Source organism: Lathyrus oleraceus, chromosome 3 (genome assembly GCF_024323335.1).
Source record: "Lathyrus oleraceus cultivar Zhongwan6 chromosome 3, CAAS_Psat_ZW6_1.0, whole genome shotgun sequence".
In the NCBI taxonomy this organism is placed as follows: Eukaryota; Viridiplantae; Streptophyta; class Magnoliopsida; order Fabales; family Fabaceae; genus Lathyrus; species Lathyrus oleraceus.
The window spans coordinates 98,579,354-98,603,255 of record NC_066581.1 but is presented as its reverse complement, the minus strand read 5'-3'; the positions used below and the strand labels follow the sequence as shown (position 1 = coordinate 98,603,255).

The 23,902-nt window shown below is 35.3% G+C and overlaps 1 protein-coding gene across 1 annotated transcript in view; it reads left to right on the top strand.

Moving 5' to 3' along the window:
• LOC127129884 (sugar transporter ERD6-like 8) overlaps nucleotides 1–22,800 on the top strand; it is a 38,047-nt gene extending 15,247 nt beyond the window's left edge. The window contains exons 2-7 of the mRNA XM_051058994.1: nucleotides 20,455–20,517; nucleotides 20,607–20,666; nucleotides 20,883–20,948; nucleotides 21,037–21,096; nucleotides 21,201–21,268; nucleotides 22,557–22,800. Coding sequence (XP_050914951.1) covers nucleotides 20,455–20,517; nucleotides 20,607–20,666; nucleotides 20,883–20,948; nucleotides 21,037–21,096; nucleotides 21,201–21,268; nucleotides 22,557–22,800 — 561 coding nt within the window. The remainder of the gene's footprint in view (nucleotides 1–20,454; nucleotides 20,518–20,606; nucleotides 20,667–20,882; nucleotides 20,949–21,036; nucleotides 21,097–21,200; nucleotides 21,269–22,556) is intronic.
• Nucleotides 22,801–23,902: the final 1,102 nt, after the last annotated feature.

The following is a 23,902-nucleotide window of genomic DNA, read 5'->3' as shown; positions in this document are numbered from 1 at the left end:
TGATCGATCATGCCTCCTACATATTCCTATCATAAGAAGATTATTATATCACTCTAAAATTAGTAGACATAAGGCACTAGACCTGATGGTGACATATTCAAGAGCTAATTCAGGTGTTGAAATCTGGATTTTAATAAGGTATCTCTGGAGATTGAAATCTGAATTGTTTTTTTGGTAAAAATTCGGGTGTCTCTAATGAAGTGCTTTTGTTGTAAAATTTATGCGCCTGGGTTCCAATAATCAGACTCTACGAAGAATGTTTTCAAGTTTCTATACGGTGTGTGATTACTACATGATGTGTAGTGAGTAATGCCACAATATATTTGATATTTAAGTAATGTTAAATATGTTTTTGGTCCTCCCTCATAAACATCTTAAACTTCACTTTTAGTCCCTCAAAATATTTCCTTCAAAGAATGATCCTCCTAATATTTTTCATCTACACATTTGACCTCTTTCATTGACGTTTTTTTAAAAAAAATTGGCGTGGCACACCATGTGGAATATTTTTGATGACCGGGGGCATACACATGGCAATGTCAACATGGCAAAGATGCTGACATGGCATAACATGTGTCAATTTGTTACCATTTTATATTATTAATTTTAATTAATTATATAGAAACAATAAGTCTGTCACTAAATTTGTTGCTAAGATGAACATCATACATAAACTAAAAAATGGTAGTTAATCCAAACACATCATTCTTCCAATTTTTCATCATAAAGAAATGCTTATAATGATTTAGAATATGACTTTCTGCATGAAAGTTAATCACATTATAAGAATCTCTACAAAAAATATTGAAGTTTTTTTAATATATATTTTTATCTAAGATGAATGAATTATGAATTTTTTAAACGTTGATTTACCATGAAATGAAAACAATGCACAATTTGGCATATGATTGAATTTTGAAATAATATTTTGTAGAGTCTTATCTCACAACACATGGAAGGGATTTGCAAAGTTTCATGGCATTCCAAATAAGTCTTGGTTTATTTTGATTTTACTACTACATATATACCCATTTTACCTTGGACACAAATGATAATTTACCTCAGTTACAGAGGTGAGGTAACGAAAAGCGTCATGAAAACCTCAACCTTATCCCTCGGTTCTGGATAACCGAGGGGATATGTCAAAATTGTTAGAATAAGATTTGGTTATGTATCTATACCTTAAGTTTTGAGGATAACAATGTTGTATTTGTGTGAGAACAATTTTGGTACCCTAATGGTTTGTTATTGTGTAGCTTTAACAACCAGTTCTGATTCTGATCATATGATGTGCAACATCATCAGTTTCTGAACTTTGTATTCCAAATCCGCTTATGCGCTGCAATTAGAAGTTCTGAAAGACATGATATTGCTGTTGTAATGTTCTTACTGCTTATGTGTTATTTCACCCATTAAAAGCTTCTGAGGAAACTCTCTATTGCTGATGCAATGTTCTATCAGTTTTTTGCTTCTGGATGTGACTCTGATCACCAAACTTCTAAAGAATGGCAAACTTCTGAAGTTGTGTTATGTAGCTAAAGATTATGAAGATATCAAGATAGACGATTGAAGTTATCAAGGTTCTAACTGAGGATTCTAAAGACTCTGAAGATATTGAAGAACACAAGACATACTACTGACACTATCAACGTTCTGACCCAAGGTTCTAAAGTTTCTGAATCTAGCTCTCTACTTATTCACTTCATACTTCAATCATCTTTTATCAGAAGCCAATGAATCTGAATATAAGATCAAATGGGAACGTGATCAAATAGTACATAGTACAAATCTAACAACCTTTCCACTATCCGATTTCATGGGCAAGGACTGTACTATTCATCACACATGTCACTGAATTTGTGGGCAAAAAGACAGTACATGGTATCATTCCTTTCTCATCCAACAGTTGACAGCCGCTCAAGGAGCTTTCCCCATTTTCCCCTCCAATGGTCACATGCTTACACTATATAAGCATGCATTGGAGACTTGAAGAAAACGCTGATCTCCACAATTATTTTGACAAGCTATTTTTCTTTTTGAAAAGATATCATTCTTTGTATACAGTGTTCTTTAAGTGTTTATTATCCATTTGTGTAAATCTACTTTTGTAGAAGCATCTTGTAACACCCAAACTATTATTCAAACTATTTGTTTGATTCCTTAAGGAGGTTATCCTTGAGAAGACAAAGAAAGTCGTTCTTTGTGAGTCCTTGAGGATACTAAGGTTTAGTTAGATCCTTGAGAAGACAAAGAAGGTTATTCTTTGTGTTTATCATAATCTGTTGATTATAGTGGTTTAAGTCCTTGTGTATAAGGCAAATCACCTTGGCGGGTGGACTGAATTAACTTTGAGTTTCAAGCGAACTAGGATAAAAATCTATGTGTTTTTATCTCTTCATTATTAGACTTGTTAGTGGTGTTTTTGTTTTGGAAAAAACTTTTGCTTGTAAAACCCAATTCAATCCCCCCCTCCTTTCTTGTGTTTTTCACACCTTCAAAAATGTTATTGGTTCAATAACCGAGAGGAACAATGTAGTGTGTGCCACATGCCTATCGATTTTTATTAATAACTAAGGGGAAAAGGTCATTACTTACGTCAGTTTTGATATAATAACTGAGGGGTATAACCTTTTTTTTTAAATTCTATTTTGACTGACCTGGGTCATTTTTTTGCACAGAACCTACATAATAATGTGACATAATTAGATCATTTGTATTTTATATAGACCATAACATAAAATACCAAATCTACATTATTTAAAAAACCAAGTGTACAATGCTTACAGTACTTATAATGACATCTGGGATACATAAAACCTCTATCAAGAGAACTTATACATATTTGCACCTATAATGATAAAATACTATACAATGCTAGCATATAGATGTAAATCAAGAAAAACTAGTGTTTTTACGAGATTCATGATAAGATAGAAAGATACTGACCCAACATGATCAGATGTTATCTTTATCTTCTCGTGAGAATGGTGTTTTGTCCCTAAACCCCTATAATTTGAACAAAATTTAAATTATGATAAGCTAACAACAACAACATTAACTTAACAAATATACATATATTACATATATATGGATAGTTAATACCTTAGTCTATGATTTGATAATACCTCTAGAGACAATATTACATATATCTCTCATCACATAGTATTCACATTCATAGTCATTGTGTTGTTTATGCGACTATAAAGATTTTTCATATAGTTACTAATTAATACACACATAGCAGAAGTAATACATTAACAAAAATAAAAGAATATCAAAAAGCACAAGTAATACTTATATGTGGTTATATGAACTTTGGCTTTCTACCTTGTAGATTACGTTTCACAAAATTGTATCCCTCCATAGCTCTACATGCCGGTAAAAATTAAATATGAATAAAAACTATTCAAAACTAAATGTAAAATTTGAGTACTACAAATAATACCACTTACCCGCTTAAAACATTTTGCATATCTTCATAAATATGATAGTGTAACGAGCATAACATAACTACAATATTTTGCTTCAGACATAATACTTAGTTGTTAATGTTCCTAACATAAACACTCAGAGTAATTTGATAATGTGTATAAATTTAATTTATAAATGAAAACACAAGTTAAAACATATACTTACTTATGGATAAATGGTTCCATGTAACAATCTTTATTCAGTTAGAATTTAAATCAATTCATATATACATGTTTAAGATACTATGACATATATTTTATATGGAATCAAAATAGTCATACAAGTATGTATAAAATTATAGGATCGATAAATTGATTATAAAATACCTGAATCCATTGAGAAAATTCCCTTTGACAATAATCCTAAAACTCAGAAGTCGATGGCTTTTGTGGTTCTTCCTCAACCGGTACTCCTTATGCCTCGAATTCTGTTCAGATGGGGAGAAGAGATAATTTGCTTGTGTACGGTATATTGGAGACTATAGCATATATATAGTGTGATGACTAATTAGGGTTCCCATTATTTCCGAATGAGACATTATGACACCCACTCATATTTGAGCTCATAAGCAATTATTTAATTAAATAAATAATTTTTAAATCAAATCTAATCAGCCTTTTAACTCTATTTGATCACTTAATTATTTAAGACACTTAATTGATAAAATAACTAATATAATTAAAAAATATATATGTCCATATAATAATCATTGAGATATTAAAATAATATATATAAAAATATTCCAACAATCTCACACTTGGGCGATATATCTTAATAATTATATCACAGTTCTTTAGGCGTGCATCTGAATGCTATTTATCCTTAGATTTCAACTTTACAATCTGGTACACCTCATACATCAATAATGAGACCATCACGGCTGTCGTCACTAACGTATAACATGACAGAACCCCGACGGCCACCACATCAACGTACTTGATGACATGGATCGATATGGATGAGTGGCATGTCATGCAATGTGATCTCTAAATAATGAAACAAATGAAGTCTAGTCCATTATAAACATCTCTTTAGGATAAAAAAGCGGAACAAAATGTGTGTTTGAATTAGTTAGGCATTAGTTACGGATTAGCTGCAGATTAACTATAGTTTCTGGATTTATATATGATGTTCATCTTAGCAACGAATTTAGCGACATATTTTCGTTGCTATAATGTTAATTAATAATAATGATAATAATAATATAAAATCGTAACGAAATATCATGTGACATCCATGGAATCATCTTTTCCATGTTGGCACTATCACATGTCCGTTCAGTCACCAAAAAAATATAAGTGGCGTGTCACACCAGCTTCTGCTAAGATACATATCATGCCTTCCTTTTTTAGTTTTATCATTTTATCTTATTTCAAAATAATAAGTAATATTTTTTTATCAAAAAATGTGTTTTAGAAACTAAATATATAATTAATTAAACTTTATATATTAATATACCATTATATGTAGTTAAAATGATTAAGATTGGACAGGGAGGTGGGAGGATGTGATTGGGATTGAGGGCTATGTTGTTTCAGTAGGAATAAAAATTAGTCAAGAATGTTGAATTGTAATTCCTTGTGTCGAAGCAGGTTGCTTGACAGAAGCAAGGAAGTGTCGAATCACCTAGTGTGTCGAGTTGTACTAGTGTGTCAAAGTGTCGAAACATGTTGCTTCATATAAAATTTCGACTTAAGCCTATTTTTAGTAGTGTTAATTATTTTGGGCTTTTATAGTTTTGGGCTTTGGCTTAGGGAGTAAGTTAACCTAAATCTATAAATATAGGAAGTAACCTTTATTCTTGTAATGTTGTATTCATAATATTATATTCACAAAATTTTGCACTTGCAAAGTGAATAAAGAAGTTATCCACAGGTTGTGGGCAGAGAGAAACTCTGCAGAAAATATTCTTCTTCTCCATCGTTCTTTCTTTTCTTTCTCAATTCTTTTCTTTCATTGTCATTGTGTAGGTGATAACAATCTTGTTCATCAAGATTGATAGAAATTCTCCATAGGTTATGGTAGATTTCTAACATCTGGTATCAAGAGCTCCGGTTTAAACGACTCGTGGGAAGAAAATTACGATGGAAATGAATCATCCAAACGGGCATTTTCTAGCAAATCTTTGGATTCTCAAGAACAATAATTATGAGAATTGGTGCAAGCAGATAAATATTGTATTCTATTATCAAGATCTTTGGGATCTTGTGAAGGAAAGAGTAACAACACTTGTAGAAAATGAGACGAATCAAGAAAGGGCTGCACATAAAGAATTGAAGAATAAAGATTATAAGGCTCTCTTTATAATTCATCAATGTGTTGATCCAGATAACTTTGAAAATGTTAGTGATGTAGAGTCAGCGAAAGAAGCATGAGAAATTCTGGAGAAGTCGTTTGGAGGCGGGGAAAAGGTGAAAGAGGTGAGGTTACAAACTTACAAAAGAACGTATGAATTGCTTTAGATGGAAGACAATGAAAGCATAACTAATTTCTTCACTAAGGTTATGAAACTGGTGAATCAAATCAAAGTATGTGGAGAAGTATTGATATCAAGATCTGTTGTTGGAAAGATCTTGAGGTCGTTGGCTCCAAAGTTTGACCACATGGTAGTAGCCATAGAAGAGTCAAAATATTTGTCAAAACTGACAAAGGAAGAGCTTCAAGGGACGCTTGAATCTCATGAACAAAGAATGACTGAAAGAGTTGCAGGAAAGTCGAAGAGTGATATGGCTTTGCATGCGCAATCAGAAAAAGAAAGGAAGAGTAAAGGAAGTTGGAATGGCAACAAAGATAGAAGAGGCTACAACAATTCGACTGATCGAAATCAGTAAGACAAAAACTGGTCGAATCAGAGAAAACCCTAGAACCAAGGAAACCAAAGAGGTGGTGTTGCAGGTAGAGGAATAGCTGGTGGTCAAAAGTCAGACACGAGTCACATTTAGTGTTACAATTTTCAGAAGCATGGTCACTACTCTAGTGATTATCCAAAAAAGCAGAAGAATCAAGAAACTTATACAAAGCTGACGAAACATGAAGAAGAAGAGATATTGCTGATGGTTACAACGAGATATGAAGAGAGATTCAAGGACCAGTGATACAAATAGAAAATGTCGCAAATATCACAAATGAACATCATCTATTATGCCGTAAATATCTCCTTTTCCAGCGCAACACCCGAGCGAGAATTTAAGATAAATGAGTACACCCCTTTTGTAGATCTGTAATACGAAGTGCATAACCTTTCACCTTACGGAGATAATTGAAAAATTGTGAAGCTCAAGTACTGTTCACCTTCAATTAACAACGAAGACAAGATTGAGTTCAACAACTATGAGCTCAAGACGGATGCAAATGGAAGGGCTATGTGGAATACAACTTTCCATTTTGAAACAAAAGTTTCGATCGAGGTAGAAGCGACGATTTCAAGATCGATCGTAAACATTGTGAAGACGTTGAAGCGTCCACCTGAATATTTAAATGTAATGTTTGATTTTATGTTAACATCACCTATGTATTGTTGATTTTATGTGATGAATGGTAATCTTATTTTGTCAAAATACAACTTTCTGAGTTTTGTTTATGTTTCTATTTCAGTATCCTACGGACATGCATCTACGAACAGGTTACAAAGATGCATATCCGAATCTAAAAAAGTCACACTCCTAGAACGTTACACAGAATTGATCTAAATGTGTATTTGTTGTACATCTAGAGATGCATATCTAAAATTTATAAATATTTTTGTATTTTTACGTATTGTCCTAATAATATATAAGATGCAAATAAAAAAAAGAATTCAATCCCGTTCTAACACACCTACCAACGAGAATGAAAAAATGGTCAACAAGGATGGAAAAAATGGAGGGTGTAATAAGCATCACATATAACAACATTAATTAATTCAATGTACTAAAATTTTTTGGAAGCAACCTTAAATGGCAATTAATTTTGAAGCCTAGTAATAATATCTCTACAAGGTGGAGAATCTACTACTATCACGTGAAAGGAAATATCTTGGAATCCATAAAATATATTGGTGTTTTAATGTGAGCATTGAAGTATTTCTCATTGAAATCTACAACAAAAACTACTAGTACAATTTAAAAGCAATAGAATAAAATGGTAGTAATAACACATAGCAGAATACAATTGATTTTGGTGGTGAGTTTGGTTGGCAACTTGGCACATGAAATGGATCCGTTAATGGCGTTTGAATGCTGCACTCTGATCCGTATGAGTAACTAAATGCATTTCAATGAGGGGTTTGAAAATTCAATTCAAATTTTCATCAATGGAGTATTCTAATTTATGGCTACGATCTGCTTGGATTGTACTACTACTACTTCTATATAATACTAGTATCTTTATAAATAAATGCAGTAAATGCTGCATTTCTTTATCCATTATTTTCTTCTTCTTTTTCAACCTTTGATTATTACTATTATTTATAAGTCAGTTTTTTTAATTTTAATTTTATTTTTATATTTGATATTTTAAATTAATATTAAAAAATTAAAATAATATAAAAGTTATAAGATTGGGAAAAAAATTAAAAATTAAAATAAAAGTTTCACTCTTGACATATCACAACCATTGTTAATTGTGATCATATTGTGATCATGGTTATATATTGTTTAAAAGTTAAAAAAAAGGCGCCTAATGAAAATATATTACCTCGGTTGATTATGCGACCATGGTAAGAGATTGTTACGGAAGGTGTCTTTTGTAGTAGTGCTTTCAGATAAGCTTGGCCACAGGTCACAAACTTCCTTCACTATATGGAATGTCTCTCCTCGGCCACCGCTCCTCACATGAGCCTGTTCATGGGTCACAAACTTCCAGCCATCCTTTCCACTATGGACAAATTTATGATACTACCTACCTCCATAAGTGGATCACTCTCCCGTTATTGGTAAAAAGTTCCCAAGCATCCATAAAGAGCCTTAATATTCCCCCACACATGCATCGTCTTAGTTTCCTTTGAAAAGTATCACTTACGACACTCACCAACTAAAAGTAAGATTATGTATCCAAATAACTCAACACTATGTGACCTCTATCAACTTAGGGTTTTCCTCACTTCATGTTTTCCTTGTTCGTTAGTTGACTATGAACTTACCATATTAATATAGTTCATTATTAATTAGTGATTCCACTCAATTCTTGATGAAACTCATGCTAATTCCTAACTACTAATTAGCAAAACATCATACAATAGTAAGCAAAAGATTAAAACATCAATTACACAAGCTAGGGTTTCTAAAAGTGGACACAAGGATGGGCCAGAAGCCTGATACAACCACCTGTGTGGCAGCTACAACCTATAGACGAGCACATAACCCTCCTCATACATTTTACATGGGCCAACTACGATCACCCGTAGTGACTTCTACGACCCGTAGTCTTGCGCAAGTCACCCTCCCATATAAAATAGAGGCCGACTACGACCACTTGTAGTGGATGCTACGACCCGTAGCCGAGCCTAGAAACCTAGATTGTTCAATATTAGTGACTTTTTCACTTGCATCTCAATTCAATTATAACCAAAACTCAAAGTAATCATGTTTATTCAGGAGAAAAAGATCAGAAAAATAAGCTAACAATGGCCTGCATAATTCTTCACATAAAGGTTCATGGGCATTCACATAAAGGAATTGTAAGTTTAATCATCTCAAACAAAGAATTATGCAGGCCATTGCTAATATATTGGTTATGAAATTGTATGTTTCTTTGTTTGAGATGATTAAACTTACAATCACTTCCTTAGGATGAAAATAAACATTATTACGATCACATATTCATAACTTAAATTGTACCATTTAATTCTGCTTTATAAGTTTCTTACTTTTAAACTTCCACAATTTGTATTAGGAGTTTTTTTGGGTTAAAATTTCATCACTAGTTCCCAACTCTACAATTCATCCTTTCTTTTGCATAAGGACTCTATTGTTCGACCCCTGGTCATCATTTATTACCATAACATCAATGATAGTAATGACATCAGCTTCACTCTTTGAAATCAAAGACCCTTCTACAATTATATTTAATAGAAGTTATGGTTGTTATTGTAGTTTATTGCAGAAGATATGCATGTGAGTCAATTCATCAAACCCATGGTTAAGACATCTTCTTAACATTGGCTAATAACTTTCCCATGCTTAACATAATTTCTCTTATATAATGATGCAAGTCCCCAACTATGGCTCCATTTTGATGCAAGCATATATCAAATGTAAGTTTGTTTTATCATATCCATAAAGACTTAATGTATATCCAAGTCATTCAACAAATACTTTTAGCAGTAAATTCATGACCATCAAGCTATGGATAAACACGATGTCAATAAAACCAGAGTCACCACCGCGCTTTTATTGTTTCCAAAGGAAAAGGGAAAAGTATGAACAAAACCCAAAGATAAGAAGTTTTCAAATCAAAAATAATAAAATTCTAGAGATTACCGGTAAGGGGGTTGGTTATACAGAGTGAATGTGTTAGCACCCAAAGTGTCCTAGGTACTTCTAGGGAGCCTTTTTTATGTGTGCATGTGTTTTTGGTATAAAAGATGTTTGATAAAGTAAAGTGTGGGGATGAGAAAAGAACCCATTGATTATATTTTTGTGTTTTACAAGACCTTCGGTCTCATGCCTACGTACCAACATAAAAATGAGGGATCAAAACCTCGTAGTTCGTGGTAAAAATTTCAAATGAGTTGATGAATTGCTTTTAACAAAAGTTTAACAAGAAAAGGCACAAAAAGCCAAAATTTTGAATGGAATTGTTAGTTCTTTTTTTCTTTTGAAATTTAAGTCAGTATGGTTAAGTTTATTTACAAGTTTGATTTAAGAATTTTTTTGAAAGTTCAATGGCATAAGGCCAAGGTTTCTAATCATTAAACAATGTCTAAGTTTGAAGTCACAAGCAAAGAAAGGTTTTTGAAAAGAGGGAGAGATTTTTAAATTTAAGAAGTGGGAGGAGATGAAGAGGCTATCCTAAGCACAAACTTACAAGTTAAGAGTTAAAAAGATCTGACGAATGGGATGCAATCCAACAGACAAGAATGTCATATAGAAACCCATTTTCCTTGGACTTTAATCAAGTAATAATCAATAAGTAATGAGCAATATCCAGACATCATGAAGATCAAGGCATCAAATAAAGATATCCACATCCAAGCAAGTATTCCAATAGATAGCAGTCTTCATTGTCTTCCAATGTATCAGATGAAATATTCCTTGATCAACTCAGAACAAAACATCAGACATAGGCAATAACAAAATAACAATTAAGCACAGAGACAAAGTAGAAGATGAATCAAAGAGATCCAAAGTATTGCATCAGATGAAGGTCACTTGTCAAGAATAACTCAGTCTAAAAAATGTTGGCATTGGCCAAGTCTTTTAGCATAGGGAAGGTTGCCTAATCCTAAGTCCAAAAGTTCAGATTAAGTTCAACAGTCCACCAAATATTTTTTAGGGTTTTTCTTGTTATTAAATGTTTTAAGGCCCTAAGACCACAAACAAAGCCAAAATCAAGCAAACAATATATACAATCACAAGATATGGCTCAAATGAACAAAGTGAAAATGACTTGAAACATAAACAAATTATATGAAATGTAAATGGCAATGGATGATAAATGACTAAAATTTAAATTGCATAAAGTAAATGACTTAAAAGTAAAAGCACAATGAATAAGAGTTAGTCAATGGTTAGTCAAATGTTAGTATTGAGTTTTAATTGATTAAGTCATTCTTTGGAGAACACTCAATCATTCATTCACAAGTATGGATCCTTAACTGAGACATCTTCCATGAGAAGGGCTCCAACTTGGATAATTTAACAAGTACGCCACTAGCTCCCATGAAAGGAAAAAAGGTCAAGTCTCCACACAATGCCATGAAGAATGAGAGACTTACAATCTCACTTACTAGAATGCTATGTCTTGAGGGTCAAATTTAGCTCTATGTTAAGCAATCATAATTGGACTTATGTAGAAGTCACAACTATGTGAGGCCAACAATAAAATATCGGTGTTAATGCATGTTAGAGCTTTGGTATAAAAAACCAAACTCCAAAAACATACCACACACTAAAAGAAAAATGGGAGAGACCTATCTCAATCATACTTGTACTGATTCATCTGACACAAGGTCATTGATGCATTAATTAACCTTTAGACATTAGAGATTTCATTGGTATAATGAGGGAATGAGAAAGAATATGGATGGAGATGAAGAGGGATGGGATGATAGAAACACAAATTGATCACGAGAGGAATTTCATCAAATCAAAACCATCTATTCATTTTGGGAGATGAAATGTACATTTCATCAATCCCCTAAATCCAATGATTTTGATCCAACAAAAGTCAAATCAACCATGATCAAGGCCCAAACAAAAAGTCAAACATCACAAGACCATAAAAATGGCTCAACAATATTTTTAAAAATTTAATCAATCAAAAATCAATTTAAAAATGAATTAAAATACATTTTTATTTGGTCAAAACCTAAAATCTCTTCAAAACACCAAATAAATGGCCAAGGGATTTATCCTAGGTCAAACAAGGTCAAAGGACCTTAGACAAAAAATTTCACTATTCTTAAAAGGTCAGAAGTATTTTTAAACAATTAAAAATATACACAAAACACTTAATTCATAAAAAAATACCAAAATTAATCCAAAACATAATTTTAATTTAGAATATGGAAGAGAAAACTATTTAATTTTTTGTGTGAAAGTCCCATATGTAAGGGCAAACTGTCATACAACATACGATCATAGGTTTCGATGATGACAAATTACCACCATGGATGAATCGGCATTATCGATTCCACCTCTACAAAACAAATGCAACATATCACCTATCATATCCTTTTCTATGTTCATCTAAACTGTTATATTTCATACAACATATGTGGATAAAATGTGGTCATGACAAAATGCATGAAAACCACAAAAATCTGAATTTTTGCAGATTTGCAGGGTTTGAGTCGACCGCAGGGTCGGCGCATAACATAGTGCATCTTCTCACGGGTCAGCGCACGAAGGCTTGAGTCGACCGCAGGGTCAGCATATGAAGGTTTCACTTTCCCACGGGTCAGCGCACACCGACCTATGATCGACGCATACTGATGTGTTTTTCAGATTGTCCAAAACTGCAGGCTATGCGTCGACACATAGACCTGCTATGGTTGACCGTTCGCGCGCAAATACAGTTTTTAAGTAATTCCCACTTTGTTTGAAAAGCTGTTAAGTGGGTTGGTTGATTTGTTACTATAAATAGAAGTTCAGTTACTTGTATCAACCAACATTTGATAAATTGATTCAAGTGTACAAAGAACAAGAAAAAGTGAAATAGGTGTCCAAGATTCTTCATCTTCATCTTCAACATCTCACAACACATCAATTACACACAACCATTTTAAAAGTGCTTTGTGATTGGTTAAAGGTAATAACGTTTGAAGCCGAGATTGGGGAATCCGGTTCGGGTTGAAGCTTGCGACAGGTTTTTTTCTTGAATAAAACCTTTAGGGTTTTGTCCTCCAAGATTGGTTTGATTTTGGGGGTTTTTTGGACGATTTCTTCATCAATTTTCAGCTGAGCGAAGGTGATTGAGAAGAGGAAGTCTTCATCAATCTAGTAGCGGATTCAGTGATATTGAAGGGAAGATTTCGGGTTCGATTTGTTGTAGTTGAGATCAGTCGGGCCGAGGGTTTGAAGAACTGAGAGTTATTCAACAAAGGGGCTGGAATCGGAGGTCTATCAACAACAATCTAAGGACTTGATTCACCTTGAATCAAGGAACAAGGAGTGGAAGCAACATTCAACGTCTTGAGAATTCTGTTGTATATTTGCTTTTCAATCCTTGTATAAACTGTTATACTCAACAGGTGATATCTATTAAAGCAATCTCAATTCTAGTTTTAGAATTGAGGACAGACGTACCCCAAAGCGAGGACGACGGGGGAACTGCCTCATCAAATCTTTGTCTTCTCTATTTTTCAGCATATTTGTTTTTGGCTTAAAAATAAGTGATTTTTGTATAAGCACTTTTATCAAACCTTGATATTAATTGAGTAAGAAGTTAAAACTCTGTTTTTGAATCCAAAGTACAATAAGATATTGTACTAGACTAATTGGAATCACTTACTCAACATAAATATCACTTGGAGTGTTTTTGCACACCAAGTGTTTGATAATTTGCCTAAACCAAAATTATCTTAGTTGTGTATCTAGTTTGGTTTGCTCCTTGAATCATTGGAACTAGGAATCCTAGCAAGTGAAATAAATCAATGATAGTGTGACTAGTGTAGTGATTCTTATTCTACATTATCACTAATCCATAGGCTAGACGCATATCCGGTTTTCCAATAACCGTTCGTTTTCGACTATATTTTCCTCGGCCGCTTCCGCACTTAAAACAAATTTTCAAAACCAATTTTTAATTGGTAGCGCCGACTCAATTTTTTAATTGGGATCTATTCAACCCCCCCTTTCTAGATCCGTGCCATAGTCTAACAAGTGGTATCAGGAGCACCGGTTCACTCCGTGCTTCAAAATATAACTTTGATAGAAAATGGCTAACGAACCTAAAGGGGCTTATAATAGAGCTCCGGTTTTCAATGGTGAAAATTATAGTTATTGGAAAGCCTGTATGCGGGTGCACATAAATTCCATAGATAGAAGAATATGGAACGTTATTCTCAATGGTCCAATTGAAATAACCATGACCAATGAGAATAATGAATTAGTGCCAAAGCCCGAAGCACAATGGAGCGATGATGATGAAAGAAAATACAATTATGATTGGAAAGCCAAAAATATCCTAATCTCCTCATTAGGTGTAGATGAATACTATCGCGTATCCCATTGTCCTACTGCTAAGCCCATGTGAGATTCACTACAATTCGCCCATGAGGGGACGAACGATGTTAAGTTGGCAAGAATCAACACACTAACACAAGAGTTTGATCTCTTTTTCATGGAGCAAGGGGAAACCATTGCTGACATGCAAAAGAGATTTACTCATCTCATCAATCGATTACATTCATTAGGTAGGCCGGTTTCCAATGATGTTGCTACTAATAAGATCTTGAGATGTCTTAACAGGGAATGGCAGCCGAAAGTGACCGCCATCAAAGAAGCAAATGATCTTACCATATTAGACTTGACAACATTATTTGGCAAAGTACAAGAGCACGAACAAGTACTCTTGAGCCTAGAAAAACACGAAAAGAAAGAAAAGAAGGGCAAAACAAAGGTGAGTGAAAAGAAATCTATAGCTCTTAAGACTTCCTCCTCGAAGTCTCAAGCAAAAGAGCAAAGTGATTATTCCTCGAGCGACGAAGAAGAAGAGGACAAGAGCGAAGATATGGGGTTGTTCGTTAAACGTTACAATCGTTATGTGAGAAAGAACAGAATCCAACATTCCGAGAAGAACTTTGTAAACTTCCGGAAACAATCGAGGTACTCTAAAAATGATGACTCAAAAGGTAAAAAGACTAGAGGGTCGTGCTACACTTGTGGGAAGCCCGATCATTATAAACCGGACTGTCCGATGAACAAGAAGACAAAGGAAAAGGAATCATCCAAATCACACAAGAAATCATCAAAGCCAAGGAGAGCATACATAGCTTGGGAAAGCGATAGCGACTCCTCCGATGATGAAAGTTCTAGTGATGAAGATGAAGCTGTAAACCTATTCCTCTCTGCTCATCAAAAGAACAAAAAGAAACAGGTACGACATGCTAAATATGAAAAATCCTCTAGTATGTCTCATCATGAATTACAAGCTGCATTTGATACTGTACACTGTGAAGCTAAAAAGGCCTTTAAAAGGCTTGCCTCAAATAACCAAATTTTTATCCATTTGGAACAAAAAATTCGAGAATCCGAAAGGAAACTTGAGGCACTCAAAGCTTCTATGGTAGAAAGCACAAAAGCAGGTTGTGAGGACCTTAGAAATACGATAATTAACTATGGGTGTGATACTTGTTATATTTGGCAAGGTGAAGTAAGAAACCTAAAGACCAAACTTGACAAGGCTCTTGAGCCCAAGATTACCTTTGCAATCGATAAATCAAACTTTCGAAAAAGTATGGTTAATCCATATCAAAAATATAAATATGTTATAAAGGATGAAGATAGCAAAGGCAATCAAAATGTTAATTTCTCTTGTCTTTATTGTTGCAAGAAAGGCCACTCCATTGCTAAATGCAGGTTTAGGAGATTCTTAGTTCCTAAAGGCATTTATCAATGGCTGCCCAAATGCAACCATTTCGTTACTCACTATTCAGGACCCAATAAGCCATTGGGTACCTTCTCGTGTTAATTGCATTTCCATAGGTACAATGCCTCGAGACCACCGAGAGAAGATGGGTTCTCGACAGTGGATGCTTAAGGCACATGTCAGGAGACATATCACTCTTCATTGACTTCGTGGCTAAGAAGAAAGGATATGTAACCTATGGTGACAACAACCGTGGAGCAATACTAGGTAAAGGTAGTGTAGGTAACCCTTCTTCCACTACTATTTCTGATGTATTGCTTGTCGAAGGTCTTAAACACAATCTACTTAGCATCAGTCAATTATGTGACAAAGGATACAATGTATCTTTTTCAAAAGATTGTTGCAAAATTGTACATAATAATGATAAGAAGAGTATCTTTAATGGCCTGCGAGTGAATAATGTCTATATGTTAGACTTGAACGAAGTATCGTTAACAAGTGACAAATGCCTTGTAACAATGAGTGAAGATTCATGGTTATGGCATAGGCGTTTAGTACATGTTAACTTTGACTTACTAAATAAAGTAGTCTCAAAAGATCTAGTCTTAGGTCTCCCCAAAATAAAATTCACCAAGGATCACCTTTGTGATGCTTGTCAAAAAGGGAAGCAAACAAGGATCTCATTTAAATCCAAAAATATCGTTTCAACAACGAGACCTCTCGAACTTCTTCATATGGACTTATTTGGGCCGTCTAGGATTAAAAGTCTAGGAGGAAATTATTACGGTTTCGTAATAGTGGACGATTTTTCTAGATTTTGTTGGACTATCTTTTTAGTAAGCAAGAGCGATACGTTCGCCGCCTTTGAAAGGTTTGCTAAGCTTTCCCAAAATAAATTAAATACAAACATTGTTTCAATTAGAAGCGACCATGGGGGTGAGTTCGAAAACCATTTATTTGAAGAATATTGCGGTAACCATGGTATCGATCATAACTTCTCTGCTCCACGTACTCCTCAACAAAATGGGGTTGTGGAGCGTAAAAATCGAATTTTGGAAGAATTGGGAAGAACAATGATTAATGAAAGTGGTTTACCGAAATATTTTTGGGCCGACGCCATTAGTACGACGTGTTATGTTTTGAATAGGGTGCTCATTCGCCCCATTCTAAATAAAACACCGTATGAGCTTTTAAAAGGGCGAAAGCCAAATGTTTCTCACTTACATGTTTTCGGTTGCAAATGTTTTGTATTAAATAATGGAAAGGAAAACTTGGGCAAATTCGATTCCAAGGCCGACGAAGGTATCTTCCTCGGATACTCTCAATCGAGTAAAGCATATAGAATATATAATAAACGATTACTTGCTGTGGAAGAGTCTGTACATGTCACTTTTGACGAATCCTATCCGAGAAACATCGGAAAGGGTAGTGTTGTTCATGGTGCAGGTACATCTACGGAAGACATACTCAAGGGTGGCGAGCCGGGGATTGATCAACCCGACAAAGTCAAAGTTGAGGAGGATAAAGATGTACACCATGAGGAAACCGAGGTAGCTCATCCGCCTTCAAACGATGATCTCCCTCAAGCTTGTAAGTCTCCCAAAGACCATCCAATTGACAACATTCTCGGAGATATCTCAAAGGGTGTTACAACTCGATTGAAGCTAAGTAATTTCTGTTATCACTTCGCTTTCGTCTCACAAATGGAACCTAAAAACCCTAAAGAAGCCCTACTCGATGAACACTGGTTTTTGTCAATGCAGAAGGAACTAAATCAGTTCACTAGAAATGAGGTTTGGGACCTTGTCCCTCCTCCGCGAGGTCATCGAGTAATCGGCACCCGATGGGTGTTTAGGAACAAGTTGGACGAAAACGGGGTAATAACCCGTAACAAGGCGCGTTTAGTCGCACAAGGGTATAACCAAGAGGAAGGCATCGACTATGAGGAAACTTATGCGCCGGTTGCCCGACTCGAGGCTATATGCCTTCTCCTTGCCTTCGCTTGTACGAAAGACATTAAACTATTCCAAATGGATATTAAGAGTGCGTTCCTTAACGGTTACATAAATGCAGAGGTCTACGTCGCACAACCTCCGGGTTTTGAATCTCATGAGTATCCCGATCATGTTTACAAACTAAAAAGGGCTTTATATGGTCTCAAACAAGCTCCTAGAGCTTGGTATGAGCGACTGAGTAAATTTTTACTTGATCAAGGTTACTCAAGAGGAAAGGTTGACACAACTCTCTTTATTAAACGTCAAGGAAAGCACTTGATATTAGTACAAATTTATGTTGACGATATTATATTTGGGTCTACTAACATGAATCTCGTGAGAGAGTTTTCGGATCTTATGCAGGGTGAATTCGAGATGAGTATGATGGGGGAGCTCACATACTTTCTCGGTTTGAAAATTAAACAACTCAAAGAAGGAACATTCGTGAGTCAAACAAAGTATTGTTTGGACCTTATCAAGAGATTTGACGTGGCAAAAGCCAAGGCCATTGACACCCCCATGCCAACATGTGCAAACTTGAATAAAGATGAAAACGGTAAGGACGTAGAGGTAAAAAGGTATAGAGGTATGATTGGATCACTTCTCTATCTTACTGCTTCTCGTCCCGACATTATGTTTAGCGTGTGTATGTGCGCAAGATACCAATCATGTCCCAAGGAATCCCATCTAAAAGCTGTCAAACGAATACTTCGATACCTATCCGGTACTCCGAAGTATGAACTATGGTATTCCAAAGGTAATGATTGCTCATTGGTAGGTTTCTCCGATTCCGATTTTTCCGGTTGCAAATCGGATAGGAAAAGCACTAGTGGTACCTGTCATTTATTTTCAAATTCCTTGGTCAGTTGGCATAGCAAGAAACAAGTTTCAGTTGCTTTGTCAACCGCCGAAAAGGAATACGTTGCCGCCGGTAGTTGTTGTGCTCAAATCCTATGGGTTAAGCAACAATTATTGGATTTTAATCTCAAACTCGAACGTATTCCCATTTTCTGTGACAATACAAGTGCCATTAATCTTACCAAAAATCCTGTGTTGCATTCTCGCACCAAACATATCGAAATTCGACACCATTTTCTTCGGGATCATGTAGAGAAAGGTGATGTTGTATTTGAACATGTTGACACTAAAAATCAACTAGCGGACATTTTCACAAAGCCGCTAGCTACTGAGCCTTTCTTTCATATTCACCGAGAAATTGGTATTCTCGACATTTCGGAACGGGCGTCATAAATTGCTTGCTTTATCTTATTTCATTTAAAACTATAGTCTTGTACTTCTAACAAGTTAATGTTGTTGCAAGCACAAGTATATTGTTCATCAAGTTATTCTGGCATCGAGGTGATATTGTTCCTTTACCCTTCTCTCTCTCCCAACCTTCATTGTTAAATAGTTGTATTACATGATAATATTGTATATATATGACTTGTTTCTTATACCATATCTGTTTGGTTGTTTAATGTTGTGTGGCATTCTATTTATGCATCAAACATGTGAGCATATGTGCATAACAGTGAAAATCTGCAAAATTTGCCTGTATGAGTCGACCATAACAGGGCAATGGTCGACGCACACCTTAAAAACTTTCCTTTTTAAAAAAAAAATTCAAACAGTATGCGTCGACGCACGCAGAGGGTATGGTCGACGCATCGAGCGAAAAATCAGTTTCTCTGCATAAAACGTTCAAACTTCCTATGCATTTGCATTTCAAATTCTCATTAAGTGTGCATTTAACCCACTACATTGTGAGTTGCACCTACCTAGTGCCTATTGTCTCTTGGCCTCTCCTCTTCCCCAAACCCTAAATCTTCATCTATAAAAAGGGCAAACCTCCTTCTTGCAAATCACTCTCAAAATCTTACACCAAGCTTCACTCTCTACCTTTACAAAAAGCTTCAGAATCATTACCCATGGCTTCCTCATCCCGCAGACCTATCGGTAAGAGATCAAGGGGATCATCCTCTGCCTCCTTACCCATTACCGCTGTCTCATTAGTTCCACCGACTCTCACTACGCCAAAAACTGGAATAGACATCGCACCTTAGAGGGCGCTTTATTACAAAAGCGCACTCTAAAGTGAAGCGAAAAAATAAGGAGCGAACAACTGGAATAGACAGCGCACTTTAGAGGGCGCTTTTGTAATAAAGCACCCTCTAAGATGAAGCGAAAAAATAAGGAGGAGATAGAGGGACAACAATACAGGGCGCTTTTTAGAAAGCGCCCTCTAAGGTTACCCTTAGAGGGCGCTTTTAAAAAAGCGCTCTATAAGTCCATGTGCATTTCCAGTTTATAAAGCGCTTTTGGAAAGCCTTAGAGAGCGCTTTCATAAGCGCCCTCTTAGGCCCCCTTTAGAGGGCGCTTTTTTTCCACAAGCGCCCTCTAAGGTCCCCTTTAGTAAACATTAAAATCATAACATACTGCACGTTTTGTTATTTCACTCTCTGTTATTTTCATTTTTTTTCACGTTAGGGTTCTCACTGCTACGATTTTCGCTACTTCTAAGGCGTTCTCCTTCCACCTCTGTTAGATCTACAACGTTTCCTCCTTCTATTAATTCGTTGTTAGCTGTTCGATTTTGACACCATAGGTATTTTTCTAATCTTCATATTACTTGGTTTCTCTTCTGACGTTCGCTATTGTTCATTTTTGGTGCTGTTCAGGTTCGACCGAAAGGAAACTAAATTTGTAACGTTCCAAATTTATCAGACCATAATCTGAACAATATTTACATGTCATTTAGGTTCTTGCTACGATTTTAACTTTGTGGTTAGCAGACAAATCTGGTCGCCGGCTTTTACTTATTGTGAGTCTGAGCTTTTTCGATAATTTTTGCATTCACATTACTATTTGTTTGGAGGGTAATAAGAGATTAATCAAAATCTCCTATTGCAGGTTTCTTCATCTGCAATGGCTTTGAGTCTTTTGGTTGTTTCAATATCATTCTACTTGAAGGTAATAATAATTTTTTTGTTTGTTATATTTTTTGAACATTTTTTTTTGTTTATTTTTATATATACATAATACATTAACTAGATATTACACATGCATTCATGCATAAATGTTCAGAAATTTGTAACACAGATTCACAGGATTATATATTAGTAAATTCTTCTTTATATTTTTGGTTTTTTATATGGATAATATATTTTATGTTGAATTTGCTCTCAGGAATATATATCACCAGATTCTGATTTATATGCGACATTAAGCCTCGTATCGGTGGCTGGAGTTGTGGTGTGTAAATACAACTTTATTACACAAATGATGGTTTATATTGTTTGTTTCCCTAACTTCATTATTATAAACTTTCAATTTCTTTCAGGTCATGGTTATTGCATTCTCTCTGGGATTAGGAGCAATGCCATGGATTATAATGTCTGAGGTACAATTTTCTTCAATAATAATATGCATGACAACCCTATATGAACAAACCTTTGTTGTAATATAATGTGATAGTTGATGTGTTGAATATATTTTACATAATAGATTCTTCCGATTAACATCAAAGGCCTAGCTGGAAGTTTTGCAACACTTGCCAATTGGTTCTTTTCCTGGTTGGTTACATTAACAACAAATTTGCTCTTGCATTGGAGTTCGGGAGGTTTGTGTGCATTGCCTATGTTAATTTTCTATAAATATCTATTGTTTCTAACCAGAAGCTTCCTATGTTTTTATCAGGAACCTTCACAATATATACTGCAATGTGTGTTTTCACAGCAGGATTTGTTGCCATTTGGGTCCCTGAGACAAAGGGAAAAACTCTTGAAAAAATACAACAGTTTTTCAGATGAAGTTTCCTTTCGAGTAGCACTTCAGCTAGTGTTCACTCATGTATTCACATTCATATTTTTTTTTTCTGAATCAACTCAATTCATTTTTGTGCTCTTTGGTCTTGTTAAATATGAAAAATACCAAAACAGTGTGATTTTCTAATCTAGCAGCATACTTGCATTTTTGTTGTAATTGATTGATTATAAACAAATAAATGAAAGAGAGTGGTTATTATACATTTCAATTAGAGTAGCAGTGGTTTCGGTTCATGACATTTCAAATAGCAAGAGGATCATATAAACAATAAGCATATATCAGTATTTGTATTTTAATATTATAAAAGCATAAAAAGAACCTTTAGTTGCTCTTGTGAATTATAACAAGCAGCTGTATGCCATTTTCTTCTGGTTACCTCTTGTGGCTGCAACATAACCTGAAATGAGAATATGGTCACAGAGACATGTGATGCATGTAAATGTTAAATAACCACCCACTTTAGAGGGCACTTTCCAAAATAAGCGCCCTCTAAACCCTTTAAATTTCCACTTTAGAGGGCGCTTTCCAGTAAAAGCGCCCTCTAAACCCTTAAAGGTTTCCACTTTAGAGGGCGCTTTCCAGTAAAAGCGCCCTCTAAACCCTTAAAAGTTTCCACTTTAGAGGGCGCTTTCTTTAAAAAGCGCCCTCTAAAGTGGCCCTTAAAGGGCTTAAAGAGCCACTTTAGAGAGCTCTTTCACCAGGAAAAAAAGCGCTGTCTTTACCTATGCCAGCGCCAGATTAGAGGGCGCTTTAAAGCGCTGTTATAGGCCAAAAAAAGCGCCCTCTTTTCCCTTATTTGGCGTAGTGTCTTGTCGACACCTTCAACAAAGACATTGGTCAAAGAGGACTTGTGAGGCAACATGCCTTCTACAAACTCACAGCAAAACACATGCATCTCGGAGACATCATGACTCTGCTACAGTATCACGGTATTGTTAAATTCCTGGAATGCAATGCCAAATATAGCGAAGACCTGGTCTGTGTGTTCTACACTTGCCTTCATGACAAATTTCGTGGTCAAAATTTTCACTCCAGGATAGGCACAAGAAAGGTATCTTTCAAGTCTGATGTTTGGAATAAATATTTTGATCTGACATTGGCTGCTGATGAAAATCCTCCTCTTGAGGTAACTGATTCTCACACAATAGAAGGATATGAGTTTAAGAGCGCTTTGAACGCTATGCTGAAACGACCCTACCCATACCACATTGTGAACAGTGATGCGTTCCCACGAACTGTCACTGCCGGTAAGCTGAAAACAGGTGAGCGCATTCTCTAGTGGATTGTGGCGCGCATCTTGCGGCCTAAGAAGGGTGGCCTTTCTGTTGATTCCTTAGGATTGGCATTAATTTTAGAAAACAAATAATGTAATCATCTCTGTTGTTTTAATATGTTGGGTTGAAGAAATTCAACATCTGGACCAACATGTCATGTACGATGTCACGACATCAGGTCTGTGACATCGCACAAGTGTAGAAAACTGAATTAATTAATTCAGTATATATTCTGGGATCAGCAAGGATATCTGGTGAATATCCTAACTCCCATGTGGAGGTCTTGAAGACTCAATCAGAAGATATATAGGCTCAAAATATGGAGATATATATGGAGAGATTCTAGGATTGAAGACCTTGTTTGTAGCAGAATTTTTCTGCTGAAGTTGTAACAGCAAAGAACAAGTCTGCTGCGATTTCTGAAGGCCCAAATCCAGTTGGGTGATTAGGTTATAAATAGCTGATTGTAACCTAGTTTGTGTAAGCCTCTTAGAATGAATTTTTAGGGGTGTGTGTAAGGAAAACCTCCCAATCTGTGGGAAGGTTACCATGTGTATCTCAGTGGTAAATCCTGAGAGTATTTGTAACTCAAAGCCTGTAGGCAAGAGTGATTTTGTTCTTGAATGAAGCTGTGAAGCAAGTTCAAGGTGTGTGAACATTACATTGTATTTGTAGTGATAGGAATGGAAACTGGAGGTTTCTATCTAGGAGTTCCTAGGTATAGATTGCATTGGGTAGGGATTAAGTGAAGAGTTGTAAACGGGTGAGTTTAACTCTGAATTAATACTGCTAATAGTGGATCTTCTTCCTGGCTTGGTAGCCCCCAGATGTAGGTCATGTTGGACTGAACTGGGTTAACAATTTCCTGTGTTTGTTTTCCTTCTGCATGTGTTTATTACTGTCTTAACTCAGCAGGTATTCCAGTCAGCTTATCAAGATGATAACTGACCTGGCATATAGCCTTCTGTTTGAATGTCAATCAGAAAGTTGTAACATTCATCAGGGACAGTGCATACTGAATGATAAGTAGGTTAACTTTAGTTCAGTATTTATTTAAGTCTGTTCTTTTCAAGGATAACAGACCTGGCTGAAGGATTATAGTGAAGC